At 43.5% G+C, this 13,552-nt stretch overlaps 1 protein-coding gene across 1 annotated transcript in view; it reads right to left on the bottom strand.

Annotated features, from left to right (window-relative positions):
* LPIN1 (lipin 1) overlaps positions 1-12,236 on the bottom strand; it is a 235,402-nt gene extending 223,166 nt beyond the window's left edge. The window contains exon 1 of the mRNA XM_068280284.1: positions 11,978-12,236. Within this exon, the coding sequence (XP_068136385.1) occupies positions 11,978-12,121 (144 nt within the window). The 5' untranslated portion in view covers positions 12,122-12,236. The remainder of the gene's footprint in view (positions 1-11,977) is intronic.
* Between the last annotated feature and the right edge of the window lie 1,316 nt (positions 12,237-13,552).

Here is a 13,552-nt window from a genome sequence, read left to right on the forward strand (position 1 = left end):
AAAGTGGGGTGTGCATTTAATTATTCAGCCCCCTTTGGTCTGAGTGCAGTCACTTGCCCATAGACATTGCCTGATGAGTGCTAATGACTAAATAGAGTTCACCTGTGTGTAATCTAATGTCAGTACAAATACAGCTGCTCTGTGACGGCCTCAGAGGTTGTCTAAGAGAATATTGGGAGCAACAACACCATGAAGTCCAAAGAACACACCAGACAGGTCAGGGATAAAGTTATTGAGAAATTTAAAGCAAGTTTAGGCTACAAAAAGATTTCCAAAGCCTTGAACATCCCATAGAGCACTGTTCAAGTGATCATTCACAAATGGAAAGAGTATGACACAACTGTACACCTACCAAGACAAGGCCATCCACCTAAACTCACAGGCCGAACAAGGAGAGCGCTGATCAGAAATGCAGTCAAGAGGCCCATGGTGACTCTGTACGAGCTGCAGAGATCTACGGCTCAGGTGGGAGACTTTGTCCATAGGACAACTATTAGTCATGCACTGTACAAAGCTGGCCTTTATGGAAAAGTGGCAAGAAGAAAGCCATTGTTAACAGAAAGCATAAGAAGTCCCGTTTGCAGTTTGCCACAAGCCATGTGGGGGACACAGCAAACATGTGGAAGTCTGGAAGAAGGTGCTCTGGTCAGGTGAGACCAAAATGGAACTTTTTGGCCAAAATGCAAAACGCTATGTGTGACAGAAAACTAACACTGCACATCACTCTGAAAATACCATCCCCACTGTCAAATATGGTGGTGGCAGCAACATGCTCGGGGGGTGCATCTCTTCAGCAGGGACAGGGAAGCTGGTCAGAGTTGATGGGAAGATGGATGAAGCCAAATACAGGGCAAACTTGGAAGAAAACCTCTTGGAGTCTGCAAAAGACTTGAGACTGGGGCGGAGGTTCACCTTCCAGCAGGACAATGACCCTAAACATAAAGCCAGGGCAACAATGGAATGATTTAAAACAAAACATATTCTATGTGTTAGAATGGCCCAGTCAAAGTCCAGATCTAAATCCAATCGAGAATCTGTGGCAAGATCTGAAAACTGCTGTTCACAAACGCTGTCCATCTAATCTGACTGAGCTGGAGCTGTTTTGCAAAGAAGAATGGGCAAGGATTTCAGTCTCTAGATGTGCAGAGCTGGTAGAGACATACCCTAAAAGACTGGCAGCTGTAATTGCAGCAAAAGCTGGTTCTACAAAGTATTGACTCAGGGGGCCGAATAATTACGCACACCCCACTTTGCAGTTATTTATTTGTAGAAAATGTTTGGAATGATGTATGATTTTCGTTCCACTTCTCACATGTACACCACTTTGTATTGGTCTTTCACATGGAATTCCAATAAAATTGATGCATGTTTGTGGCAGTAATGTGACAAAATGTGGAAAACTTCAAGGGGGCCAAATACTTTTGCAATCCACTGTATATATTAGTTAGCTAGAATAGATAGATAGGGTGTTTGGGGGTTTTGCACATTTATTTGTATGGTGATTGCTCTCTATATACTGTGTTGTGCACATGGTTTGCATCTGCTCTGTATATAGTGTGTTGCGCAAGTATTTGCATCTTATTTGCATTTATCTGTTTGTTTGCACAATCCGGTCATAATAAACCATTATTGCACATTATTCCTTGTTTCAGTGTCTGTTTTGCTGCACACTGTGGTCATCACCTGTTCTTCCGTTCAGGTTTGTAACAGTAATGAACTTTGCGTACCCTCATGTACGACATGTAAGGGTGCTGATTACATCCTCAGAAAACATACTACAAGTTGCTTCTGAGAAATCTTCTTGGATGCGTCACCACTTACCGGCAGGGCCGGGCCGAGGCATAGGCTGGAGAGGCTCCAGCCTCAGGGCGCAGTGTAGGAGGGGGCGCACAATTCCTTCAGTTGACATTCCTAATTGTGTATGAAGCAGAAAGAAATAAGAAAAGGGGATACATGGCAGTGACTGCAAGCCAGATAACTAGATATTAAGGTGTTGGGGAGGTTGTGGGCCCTGTGGCCCTCTTAGTCTAATAGCAATCAGTGTGTGACGGCTGGGGTGGGAGGGATGGAGGGGCGCACTTTGGTGTCTCAGCCTTGGGTGCAGGAGGACCTTGTCCCTGCTCTGCTTACCGGTAATACATTGTAAGCAGTGTGGCATGCGATGCTGGCTCCATTAGAACCCCAGCATTGTACTATTGATATTCCTTCTGTTCTAGGAAGTGAAGAGCTCAGAAAACGAGACAAAATGGTGTATGTGAAAACTATCGCATTTTACCACTTCTAAGGCTATCTTCACATTAAAAATCGCCAGTGCTATTTCAAGCGCTGAGCAATCCCTACACCCTACGCTTTCTAAGCGCTTTTGAGGAGCATTTTTTTTCCACTTCCTGACGTCAGCCAGGAAGTGAACTCTTTCACCCGGCAATGAATAAATACAATGTATTTATTCATAGAAGCGCTGGGGAAATCGCTATACAAAGCGCTTTTTCAAGCGCTTTGCGATTTCCCTATACCTTCCATTGAGCCAAAGTGCTACAAAAATGGTACTGGCAGCGCTTTTTCAAAGCGGATTGAAATCGAACCGCTCATATGTGAACACTCTCATAGGAAATCATTGCACAATCGCTTTCGGGTGATTTCTAAAATTGCCAGCGCTTACATATAAACACAAACGCACTAGGTGTGAACAAGCCCTTCCACACTTCCACATACTATACCTCAGTGGAATAGTACATGTACTGTTTTTTTCCTATATATATATATATATTTTTTTTTTTTTTGAGGGGGGGGGGGGGGGAGAGAACATGCACAGGGCAAATAACAACATGTCTATCAACATCAGTGACGTTTCTAGCCTTTTATCACTCCAGGCAAGAGGTCCTGCATGTAGCATGATTACACCCTACATGAGGAGAGTGAGGTGCACAGCACTGGACTCCAGAGGGGAGGTTAGAGCACAGCTTCTGCTGCACTATATTCTGCCTGTACACACTGGACTGGGGGAGCGCAGGAGGGGAACAGGAACAGGTAGTGGGACAAGGGGAAAGAGGGAGGCACAAAGGGGGACAGAGGGAGGCACAAAGGGGGACAGAAGAAGGCACAAAGTGGGACAGAAGGAGGCACAAACACCTGTGGGGGCATGGCTTAGATTAAGGGCATGACCAGGGGCGTAATTAGGAGCCACCGGGCCCCTCTGCAGAGATTCTGACGCCCCCGGGTGCCTGCTCAGGGTCGTTTTGGGGGGCTGGAGGGGTTCGCAGCATGGGGAGAGAGCATTGCACATCGGCGGTGGAACACAAGGAAGGTATGTATATCTGCCGCTGCCCACCGCCTACACACACACTTATTGAAGCTGGAGGGGAGCGGAGAGGGGAGAGCCCGAGGGATGATGGAGGGGAGAGACTGTCCCCCTTCCCTGCGATGTGTGGCCATGGCTTTCCCCTCATGCTGTGACCCCTCCTTGCCCCTAAAAACGGCCCTGAGCGCTCCCCCCCCCCCCCCCCCGTCGGTGCAGGGGCTGCAGTCCCTATTGGTATGCCCCTGGGCATGGCTTAGATTAATCAGGGGCATGGTGCCCCCCAGGTCCAATGGCACTCCAGACAGTGCCCTGGGATCAATACAATAGACAAATAGTTACAAAAAGTGCGTATATTGAAAAAGAGCGCGTGGAAAAAAAGGGCGCGGGATGTAGCCGAATTTATAAGTTATAATGTAAAACATATATATATATAGTGCTGTATCGCTGTAATGAACGTATATTAAGCGTCAAAATACCGTCTATAACAACAACCGTATTCTGTAGTAAAACGTCAAATCACGTGTATAACAAACGTATTGTTGAATGAAACGTGAAATGGCGTGTATAACAACAAACGGATAGTGTATTAAAACTTCAAATAGCGTCCATAATAAAAACGATATTTACACTGCTATTAAGCATAGTAATAGAATAGTAGATTTTAAAGGTATTTCACAGCAATTATACCTAACTGTAAGCTCACACAGATCTCTCCTTCTCCCTATCCCTAACACCTAGACCCCCCCTTTGTATTAATACACATAATGTAATAAATTGTATATTACACATATTGTGCTGTAACTACAGTATACCTAACCTTACTCTCATACACAGCCCTCCCTGTACCTAACCCTAACCCCTAGACCCCCCTGGTGGTGCCTAACCCTAACCACCCCCCTGGTGGTGCCTAAACCTAAGACCCCCTGGTGGTGCCTAAACCTAAGACCCCCCTGGTGGTGCCTAAACCTAAGACCCCCCTGGTGGTGCTTAAAACTAACCACCCCCCTGGTGGTGCCTAAACCTAAGACCCCCCTGGTGGTGCCTAAACCTAAGAACCCCCCTGGTGGTGCCTAAACCTAAGAGCCCCCAGGTGGTGCCTAAAACTAACCCCCCTGCTGGTGCCTAAACCTAAGACCCCCCTGATGGTGCCTAAAACTAACCACACCCCCTGGTGGTGCCTAAATCTAAGACCCTCCTACGGGCGCCTAACCCTAATCACCCCATATTGCTGTATATTGCACTGTAACCATACATAACCCTCCCTATACCTATCCCTAACCCCTAGACCCTCCTGGTAGTGCCTAACCCTAACCAATAATTTGTATATTTGTAAATACATTAAATAGTCTTAAAATGACGTATACAATATTAATATTATAAATACATAAAATTATATATCACGTAAGCATGAAAAAAATGTTAAAATAACAGTAATATTAAAAACAATATTTTACTAACTATAATCAACGCGTTACAAGTGTAAAAAACAAAGTTAACGGTATTTATACATTAGTATAAGGTTCAAAACGGTATTTATACATTTGTATTTAAAGGGATACTTAAGTCAAACAAAAAAAATGAGTTTTACTCACCTGGGGCTTCCAATAGCCCGCTGCAGCTGTCCGGTGCCCTTGCTGTCTCCCTCCGATCCTCCTGGCCCCGCCGGCAGGCACTTCCTGTTTCGGTGACAGGAGCTGACAGGCTGGGGACGCGAGTGATTCTTTGCGTTCCTGGCCACAATAGCGCCATCTATGCTGCTATAGCATATATCATATACCATATAGCAGCATAGAGGGTGCTAATGTGTCTGGGAACACGAAGAATCACTCGCGTCCCCAACCTGTCAGCTTCTGTCACCGAAACAGGAAGTGGCTGCCGGTGGGGCCAGGAGGATCGGAGGGAGACGGCGAGGGCACCGGACAGCTGCAGGGGGCTATTGGAAGCCCTAGGTGAGTCAAACTCATTTTTTTTGTTTGACTTAAGTGTCCCTTTAAGCATTATACGTATGTAAACGACTTTTAAATGTTAAAACTAGTGTAAATGAACATTTACTTGTTACAATCCTGTAAGCGCTCCTATAACCGAAATTTAAAAACGAAAAAATAAGTATAACACAACATCAAAACGAACTTGTAAACGAACTTTTAAACGATATCTCTTATAAACCTTAATCTGTTAATAGTACTGTAAACGAACTTTTACCGGTACTTGTAACAGTCCTGTAAGCGAAATTTAAAAATGGAAAAATAAGTTATAGCTCCTATAAGCGAGATTTAAAAACGAAAAAATAAGTATAACACACAGTCAAAACGATCTTGTAAATGATGTTTGTTATAACCCTTTTTGTATAAATGAAAACTTTTGATAAAACGTTCCTTGCAACCGCTATTTCTCTGGCGCCCTTTTTTCCTGCCGGGTGCCCAATAGCCGATATTTTGTATTGCAGTCTATGGCGGAACTCTTTCAGTCCACTAGCGCTGTGCGCCCTTTTTTCCCTGCCCCACAAAAAGTAATCTCCATTTTTATTTTCTGTTATGATTTTAACAAACAGTAAATCTTGACAAATGCATCCACCCTCTCAATCACATGAGGTATACACATATCGCATACCAAAGTCACAAAATCTGAAGACTTTGAAGAATCTGATAGAGATGTCGCGAACCTCCGATTTTCGGTTCGCAAACCCTGTTCGCGAACCTCCACGAAAGGTTCGGTTCGCAAAAAAAGTTCGCGAACCGCAATAGACTTTAATAGGGAGGCGAACTTTGAAAATTTTAAAAAATTCTACTGGCTAGAAAAATGATAGAAAACATGTTTCAAGAGCTCTTCTAATACCTGGAGGCTGGCCCACCCTCCCTCCTCTAAGCTAGGTCCTTTATACCATTTGACTCAGTTGTCTGCCTACACTAATTAGTTATGGGACAGCTGCTACACACTCTGCTAGGGAGATTTTAATTAGCCTCTTGTGAGTCTCCTCCCTCCTCCCCTTCTACCTATTCCCTCCTCCCTCCTACCGGAGGGAGGAGGGTCTCTTCTGCCAGGGAATTATACTATTTTAAAAACCAGTATACATCATACCATGGCTGGGAATCGAACACAGATCTCACTGTGTGGTGGGCAAGTCACCCTAACCACTGAACCACTACAGTAGTAAGTGAAGCTGGCCTAAAATTTACCATTTATGCTCAATGCAATAGAAACATTAGGTTGCTTAAAGGAGAACTGTAGTGAGAGGTATATGGAGGCTGCCATATTGATTTCCTTTTAAGCTATACCAGTTGCCTGGCAGCCCTGCTGATCTATTTGGCTGCAGTAGTGTGAATCACACCAGAAACAAGCATGCAGCTAATCTTGTCAGATCTTACAAAAATGTCAAACACCAGATCTGCTGCATGCTTGTTCAGGGTCTAGGGCTAAAAGTATTGGAGGCAGAGGATCTGCAGGATAGCCAGGTAACTGGTATTGCTTAAAAGGAAATCAATATGGTAGCCTCCATATACCTTTCACTACAGTTCTCCTTTGAAGGGAACCTTAACTGAGAGTGATATGGATGTTTCCTGTAAACAATACCAGTTGCCTGGCAGTCCAGCTGATCTTTGTGACTGCAATAGTGGCTGAATCACACCCTGAAACAAGCATGCAGCTAATCCAGTCTGACTTCAGTCAGAGCACCTGATCTGCATGCTTGTTCAGGGGCTGTGGCTAAAAGTATTAGAGACACAGGATCAGCAGGCGATTCAGGCAACTGGTATTATTTTAAAAGGAAAAATCCATATCCTTCTCCGTTTAGGTTCCCTTTAAGGATTTGTAGCATAAAAGCCAACTCACATTGGCTGGGATTTGAACCTGGGTCTCACTGTGTGGTGGGCAAGCACCCTAACCACTGTACCAACTGAAGCTGGCCTAAAATTTACCATTTATGCTCAATACAAGAGAAAAAGTAGACAAGACAAATAACATTTATATCACACTTTTCTCCTGGCGGACTCAAAGCACCAGAGCTGCAGCCACTAGGGCATGCTCTATAGGCAGTAGCAGTGTTAGGAAGACTTGCCTAAGGTCTCCTACTGAATAGGTGCTGGCTTACTGAACAGACAGAGCTGAGATTCAAACTCTGGTCTCCTGTGTCAGAGGCAGAGCGCTTAACCATTACACCATGCAGCCACTGCTTACAGATATGTAGCCAGACATGGCCTTGTCTCTTGTGTTCAATAGTTGTCAAGAGAAAAATTAGACAAGATAGCAGTGTTAGGAAGACATATGATATGGAGGGTCAAAGTTTTGCTCAATAGAGCATTATGGGGCGAATCGAACTTCCGCAAAAGTTCGCCTGATGCAGGCGAACGCGAACCCCCAAAAGTTCGCCTGGAACCGTTCGCAGGCAAACCGTTCGCGACATCTCTAGAATCTGATAGTCTGGGTGTGCTGGGCCCGACCATCAAGGTTCTTTTACCCAGTACCCCAGATTTGCTGAATAAAGATCACAACTAATATTTTGTCCATAATGTCAGGATCCACACGTCACTCCAAAACCTTATTATATACAATCATACATTTGTGGTGTCTACGTCAGCCCAGCATCCATAAAACCTCCTCTCCTGCCTTCTAAAACAGCCGTAAGGGCCTGTACACACTGCTGCGCTTGCGTTTTTAAAAACGCATGTGTTTTTAAAAACGCAAGGTCTTTTGAAAAAGAATGAAAATCGTGATGACTTGTACACACTGGTGCGATGCGTTTTTAAAAAAAACGCAAACGCAGTGCCTGCTGCGCTTTTTTAAGCGCAGCGCATGAAAAACGCATTAAAAACGCAACGCTTGCGTTTTTGCCTGCGTTTTTCAGAAGTCAGTATCCCAGAAGACTCTGCAGTCTCCTGATTCCTGTTGAAATGTAAACTAGAAAAAAAACAAAGGATTCTTTAGCCAATCAGCAATTACAAGAAAAACGCAAACGCACAAAAAACGCAGGCAAAAGCGCATGCGTTTTTAAAACTACAGGCACTTTAAAAATGCATGCGCTTGCGTTTTTGCCTGCGTTTTTCAGTGTGTACAGGCCCTAACACTATAGGTAAATAGCCCTATTTTCTTCAGATTTCAAGTTTCCCCAAATAGCCTCCTATCTTCTGGGTTAAGTACCATGTGGTATTCTGCAGAGGGGTCATTATTACATGCGCTGTTTTTAACGTATGTCTGGTCCAAGAGTTGTGAGGAGGCACAACGTTAACGGGTAAAAACGTAATATCTTCTAGTCTCGGCCCCTCTACTGAACTGTTGCAGCTGCACAAGTAGCTGCAGGGCCGGTTCTCTCATGAGGCAAGGTGAAACATTTGCATCAGGCGCAAAGATTACAGGGGAAGAATTTTTGTAACAGCATGCAGTCAGAGTAGGAGGAGAAGTGAGAGGAGAGCGAGATTATTAGGGAAAAGCAGCTTATTGTGCTGTGTGAGGAGTCTAACAGTGAGTGAGAAGGGAGGCAAGAGAGCAGCAGTGTTTCATTTGACTTGCACAGCAGAAGGGAGGAGGTGGCACTGCTGTCCTGACTGAGGAGGGGGGCGCAGCCTCACAAGTTTGCCTCAGACAGCAAAAAGTCTAGAACCAGCCCTGAGTAGCTTCATGTCCACAGACAGGTCCCCAATATCACTCTCTGGTTCCCAATTATGCATGTGAGGCCCACCCACCCCTCCCATACAATCACTCCCGACCTCCTATTGGCACAGAAGGTGGATCTAAAGCACAGGTGTCAAACGCAAGGCCTGTTGGCTGAATATGGCCCTTCTTGCCATTTTATGTGGCCCTCGACTGCTTCCAATGTCCATTATTGTATGCAGCAAAAGAAAGACAGCGCAAGTGCACTTCCTGTCTAAAGGAGCACACAGGTGACAGTGTTTCTGACTGAAACATTGTCAGTTTGGGCCAATAACCCATCTGACTGCCCCAGCAAAATTAGCATGTTGCCCCCACCTTGGATCCAAGCCCCCCTCCCCTGGTAACTAATCAATCATACACACACACCTACACAACCCCCCCCCCCCCCCCCCCCCACACACACACACACACACAGAGTATTCTCCCCGTGTAGTAGGGTAGCACAGCGGAAATGTGTAATGTTTACCTGCATTGTCTCCTAACAGCTCTAGACCTCCTGCAGTTGCAGAGGATGCTCCCCCTATGGCTAAATTATCTTTCTGCTCCACCATATGCAGTGGCATAGCTACTGTAACTAGTTATGAACCCCAGTGCAAGCTTTCTTCCTTTGGCCTAAGGAATATTGCAAGGATTAAACACCTCATACCTCCAACCCTAGTTCTGCCTTCATCACATCAAGGCTGGACTACTGCAATGCCCTCTATGGAAGCCTTCTAAACAAAGACCTGCGCCGCCTGCAATAAGTTCAGAATGCTGCTGCAAGGCTGTTAACGAGCCAAACCCACCATTGCCACATAACACCAACCCTTCCCTCACTCTGGCTACCAATAAAATAGAGAATTCCCTTTAAGATTAGCATATTGACATTGAAATCCTTGCACAATCTGGGCCCTCTGAATAGCTGAAGGACTTGTTGCAACTGCATCACATCCCCCACAATCTTAGATCAAAAGGATGTCATACCTTTGTTCCTAAAATTCCAAAATGTAAAGTAACATGCACAATAAATTACTTTTTTCCTTTATTGCTGTCACGTAGAGTAGGTATTAAACAGCTGACAGATGGACAGGTGCAAAACCTGTCCGATCTGTCACTGCCTACTGTAAGTGATAGCAACATAGGAAAGAAGTAATTATAGTGCATTTTACTCTGGGAAAATGTACAGTTAGTGTTTGTGTATGCATGTTAAAATGTTACAAGTTTTCACAATAGTTGTCCTTTAAAGTGAAATGAAACCCAGCGTTTCTTCTTTGCTCTAAAAAATTATTTACAGCATATTATATACTACCACCATTTTCTTTTTACGAGAATAGCATCCAAAGGGTTACATACATGACTTGAAAGTTCAGTGCAGAGAAATCTGGATGCACTGGAGATAATGTTATCTTGTGTTTACTTAATTGTATCAAGTGAGGAATGTGACACATTCTCTGAAAGCATGTCTGCCTTCAATACAACATGAATAAAACCAGTTATGAATAAAATGCAAAAATTTGCTTTCCTAAAACAGAAAGAATTTGCGATAATTCAGGTTGGAGTGAGCTCGAGATGTCTCCCAGAGCACCACTGCTGAATATATGCAAATTAACCATTGTACCCTTAGAAGCTAAACACACCTCCAGAACCGCTGGATTGCAATGATGTGTCAGCTTGTTAAATTGTACAGAGCCATAATAATCCAACATGCATACAGACTGTTTCGGATTGTTTGATCCTCATCAGTGCATGGCATGGATTAATTTGGCTCTATGGAGTAGGGCTTGTAAACCGAGAGGTACAGACTAACCAGCAAGCTCATTGTGACCCAGAACTCATTGGAGTGTGTAAGGGACTACAATGGTCCTAAAAGCCCCCTTACTAAGATGTTAAGAAAAACAAAAATTTGCTTTCCTAAAACAGAAAGAATTTGCGATAATTCAGGTTGGAGTGAGCTCGAGATGTCTCCCAGAGCACCACTGCTGAATATATGCAAATTAACCATTGTACCCTTAGAAGCTAAACACACCTCCAGAACCGCTGGATTGCAATGATGTGTCAGCTTGTTAAATTGTACAGAGCCATAATAATCCAACATGCATACAGACTGTTTCGGATTGTTTGATCCTCATCAGTGCATGGCATGGATTAATTTGGCTCTATGGAGTAGGGCTTGTAAACCGAGAGGTACAGACTAACCAGCAAGCTCATGGTGACCCAGAACTCATTGGAGTGTGTAAGGGACTAAGTCAGCTCTCAAAGCAAAAAATGGTACTTTTGGGAACTTGTAATTTCTAAATGAATAATAATACTTGTGCACAAATGCGAATATGATAGCCATATGGCATACAAAAGGTAGGAAAACGTGTTTTTATTGAATATTATGTCAGGGTTTCATACCACTTTAAAGGGAACATGAACTAAGAGTGATATGGAGGCTGCCATATTTATTTTCTTTTAAATAATACCAGTTGCCTGGCAGTCCTGCTGATCTGTTTGGCAGCAGAAGTGTCTAAATAACACCAGAAACAAGCATGCAGTTAATCTTTTTAGATCTGACAATAATGTCAGAAACACCTGATCTGCAGCATGCTTATTCAGGGTCTATAGCTAAAAATATTAGAGGCAGAGGATCAGCAGGACAGCCAGACAGCTGTTATTGCTTAAAAGGAAATAAATATGGCAGCCTCCATATGCCTCTCTCTTCAGGTTCCTTTTAATGGTTACCACTTTTCACAGTAGAGGGAGATCATTACCAGCATGAAACGGCTAATACAGCAGGTGAAGGAGGACTTGTGGTTCTCCCCTCTAGTCCAGGGGCCCCAGTGCAGATGCAACCAATGCATCCCCTACTTCCATGCCACTGACCCTATTGGTGAATAGAGCTATCATTCAGACACAGTGAACATCTCTAATAAGAAAAACTTCCCACAATCCCTCACTGCACGGCAGGCTCAGAGGCACTGCTCTCTATTCCGGTGACCATAAAGCTATTCCAAAAAATTTAGATCAAAGCTTTGCAATGTAGAGCAGTTCAATATGGATTTCATGAAACGTTACCCAAGACCAGTGGTACTCCAGGCCCAGAGGTATCCCTGCGAGAGTCAATCTCTTCTCTTCCAAGTGATCCTCGGGAAGACTCTCCTGCTTCCTCTTCTCTGGGTGGTCTTTACCAGGGTCTTCTACTATAGTGTTCTCATCCATTGCCAGCAGCAGGCCTGTGTGGGCTATAATCTCCCCGCGTTGGTGCGGTTATCTTGCATTCTGTCTTGAAGAAACTGATTTGGACAATGAGATGTGTAGCTAAACGTATTTACGCTGATCATGTTTGCTTGCTAATTTTACCTGCGCAAGTTCTTGGAATGGCAGCTAACTTGGAAACCTGAGACAGAGAAGCAGTGCTCTCTTTCCTTACAACTGACTCCTGAAGTATTCCAGGCCAGGAACCAGCTCGAGTTCATACACAAAGCCTGCAGGACAAGCTCACTGCTGCCTTCTCCCTTCCCTGTGGTCTCCTCAGCCTGGGACAAGCTGTTTGACAGATGGAGATTTAAACTGCTGAAGTGTACCTGTCCTGTCACACCATCAAGGCTACAGATATAAGACGAATTCTGTGTTCCTGGAAAACAACAAAGTGCTCTCTTCTCTGTCTGTGCTATAATGACATCATCCATAGCTCCCAACTGTCCCTCTTTCGGAGGAAGAGTCCCTCTTTAGGAACCCGATCCCTCTGTCCCTCTTTCTTTCTCATTTGTCCCTCTTTCAGATGTCATGTACAGATCTATGGAAATATATGTACTGTTCTACTGAAAAATGAGTTAAATTGACTCCGAACTTTATTCCCATCTTTTAAATTGATATATTTCTTAATTTCAAATGTTCATATGAAGGAAAATGAACCAGGATAGAAAGGACCAGTATGACATGAATTATAAAACAACATATTTCTCTTATGAAATCTTTATGGTATGCGGGACTTGGGGTGTGGGTGGGGCATGATTAGATTTTGAAGGTTGGAGAGTGATGGATGTGTTGTGGAAGGGGATTCCAGAGGTGGGGTGAGGTACATGAGAAGTCTTGTATACTTTAAAATAAGGAAGTGATTCTAGAGGAGAACAGAAGAAGGTCTTGTGCAGATCTGAGATTGGGGTTTGGGTGGTGTCTGGAAATTAGTGCATACTTCACAACTTTTTGAGATCAGAAAGAGGGACACTTAAGCCACACCCCTAATCACGCCCCCAATACGCGTACGTACAAAAAGGGCGCCTGGACAAAAAGGGCGCGGGGTGTAAACTCTAAATAATAATTAATCATTAATAGGGTTTATAAATATAGTGTGCTATATTTCGTTTACAAATAATGTTTAACAAAATTATAAATCATTAAATAATGTTTATGAAATCGGAAATTGTGAAAACGTTAATCTTCCCTGTTTCAAAAGTTAAACTTATAATTACGTTTATAAAAAAACCAATAATATATGTTTAATTGTTATAATTGTATATTATTGTGAATAACCGTCATTTATGGTTTGTTGTTATAATAAAATTTGAAAATATTGTTTATAAAGATGATATAAATATAACTACGTTCGTAATAAATGTTGTAATACATTAGTAATTATTACTAAAATTT

The sequence above is a fragment of the Hyperolius riggenbachi genome, chromosome 4, assembly GCF_040937935.1.
Source record: "Hyperolius riggenbachi isolate aHypRig1 chromosome 4, aHypRig1.pri, whole genome shotgun sequence".
NCBI lineage: Eukaryota > Metazoa > Chordata > Amphibia > Anura > Hyperoliidae > Hyperolius > Hyperolius riggenbachi.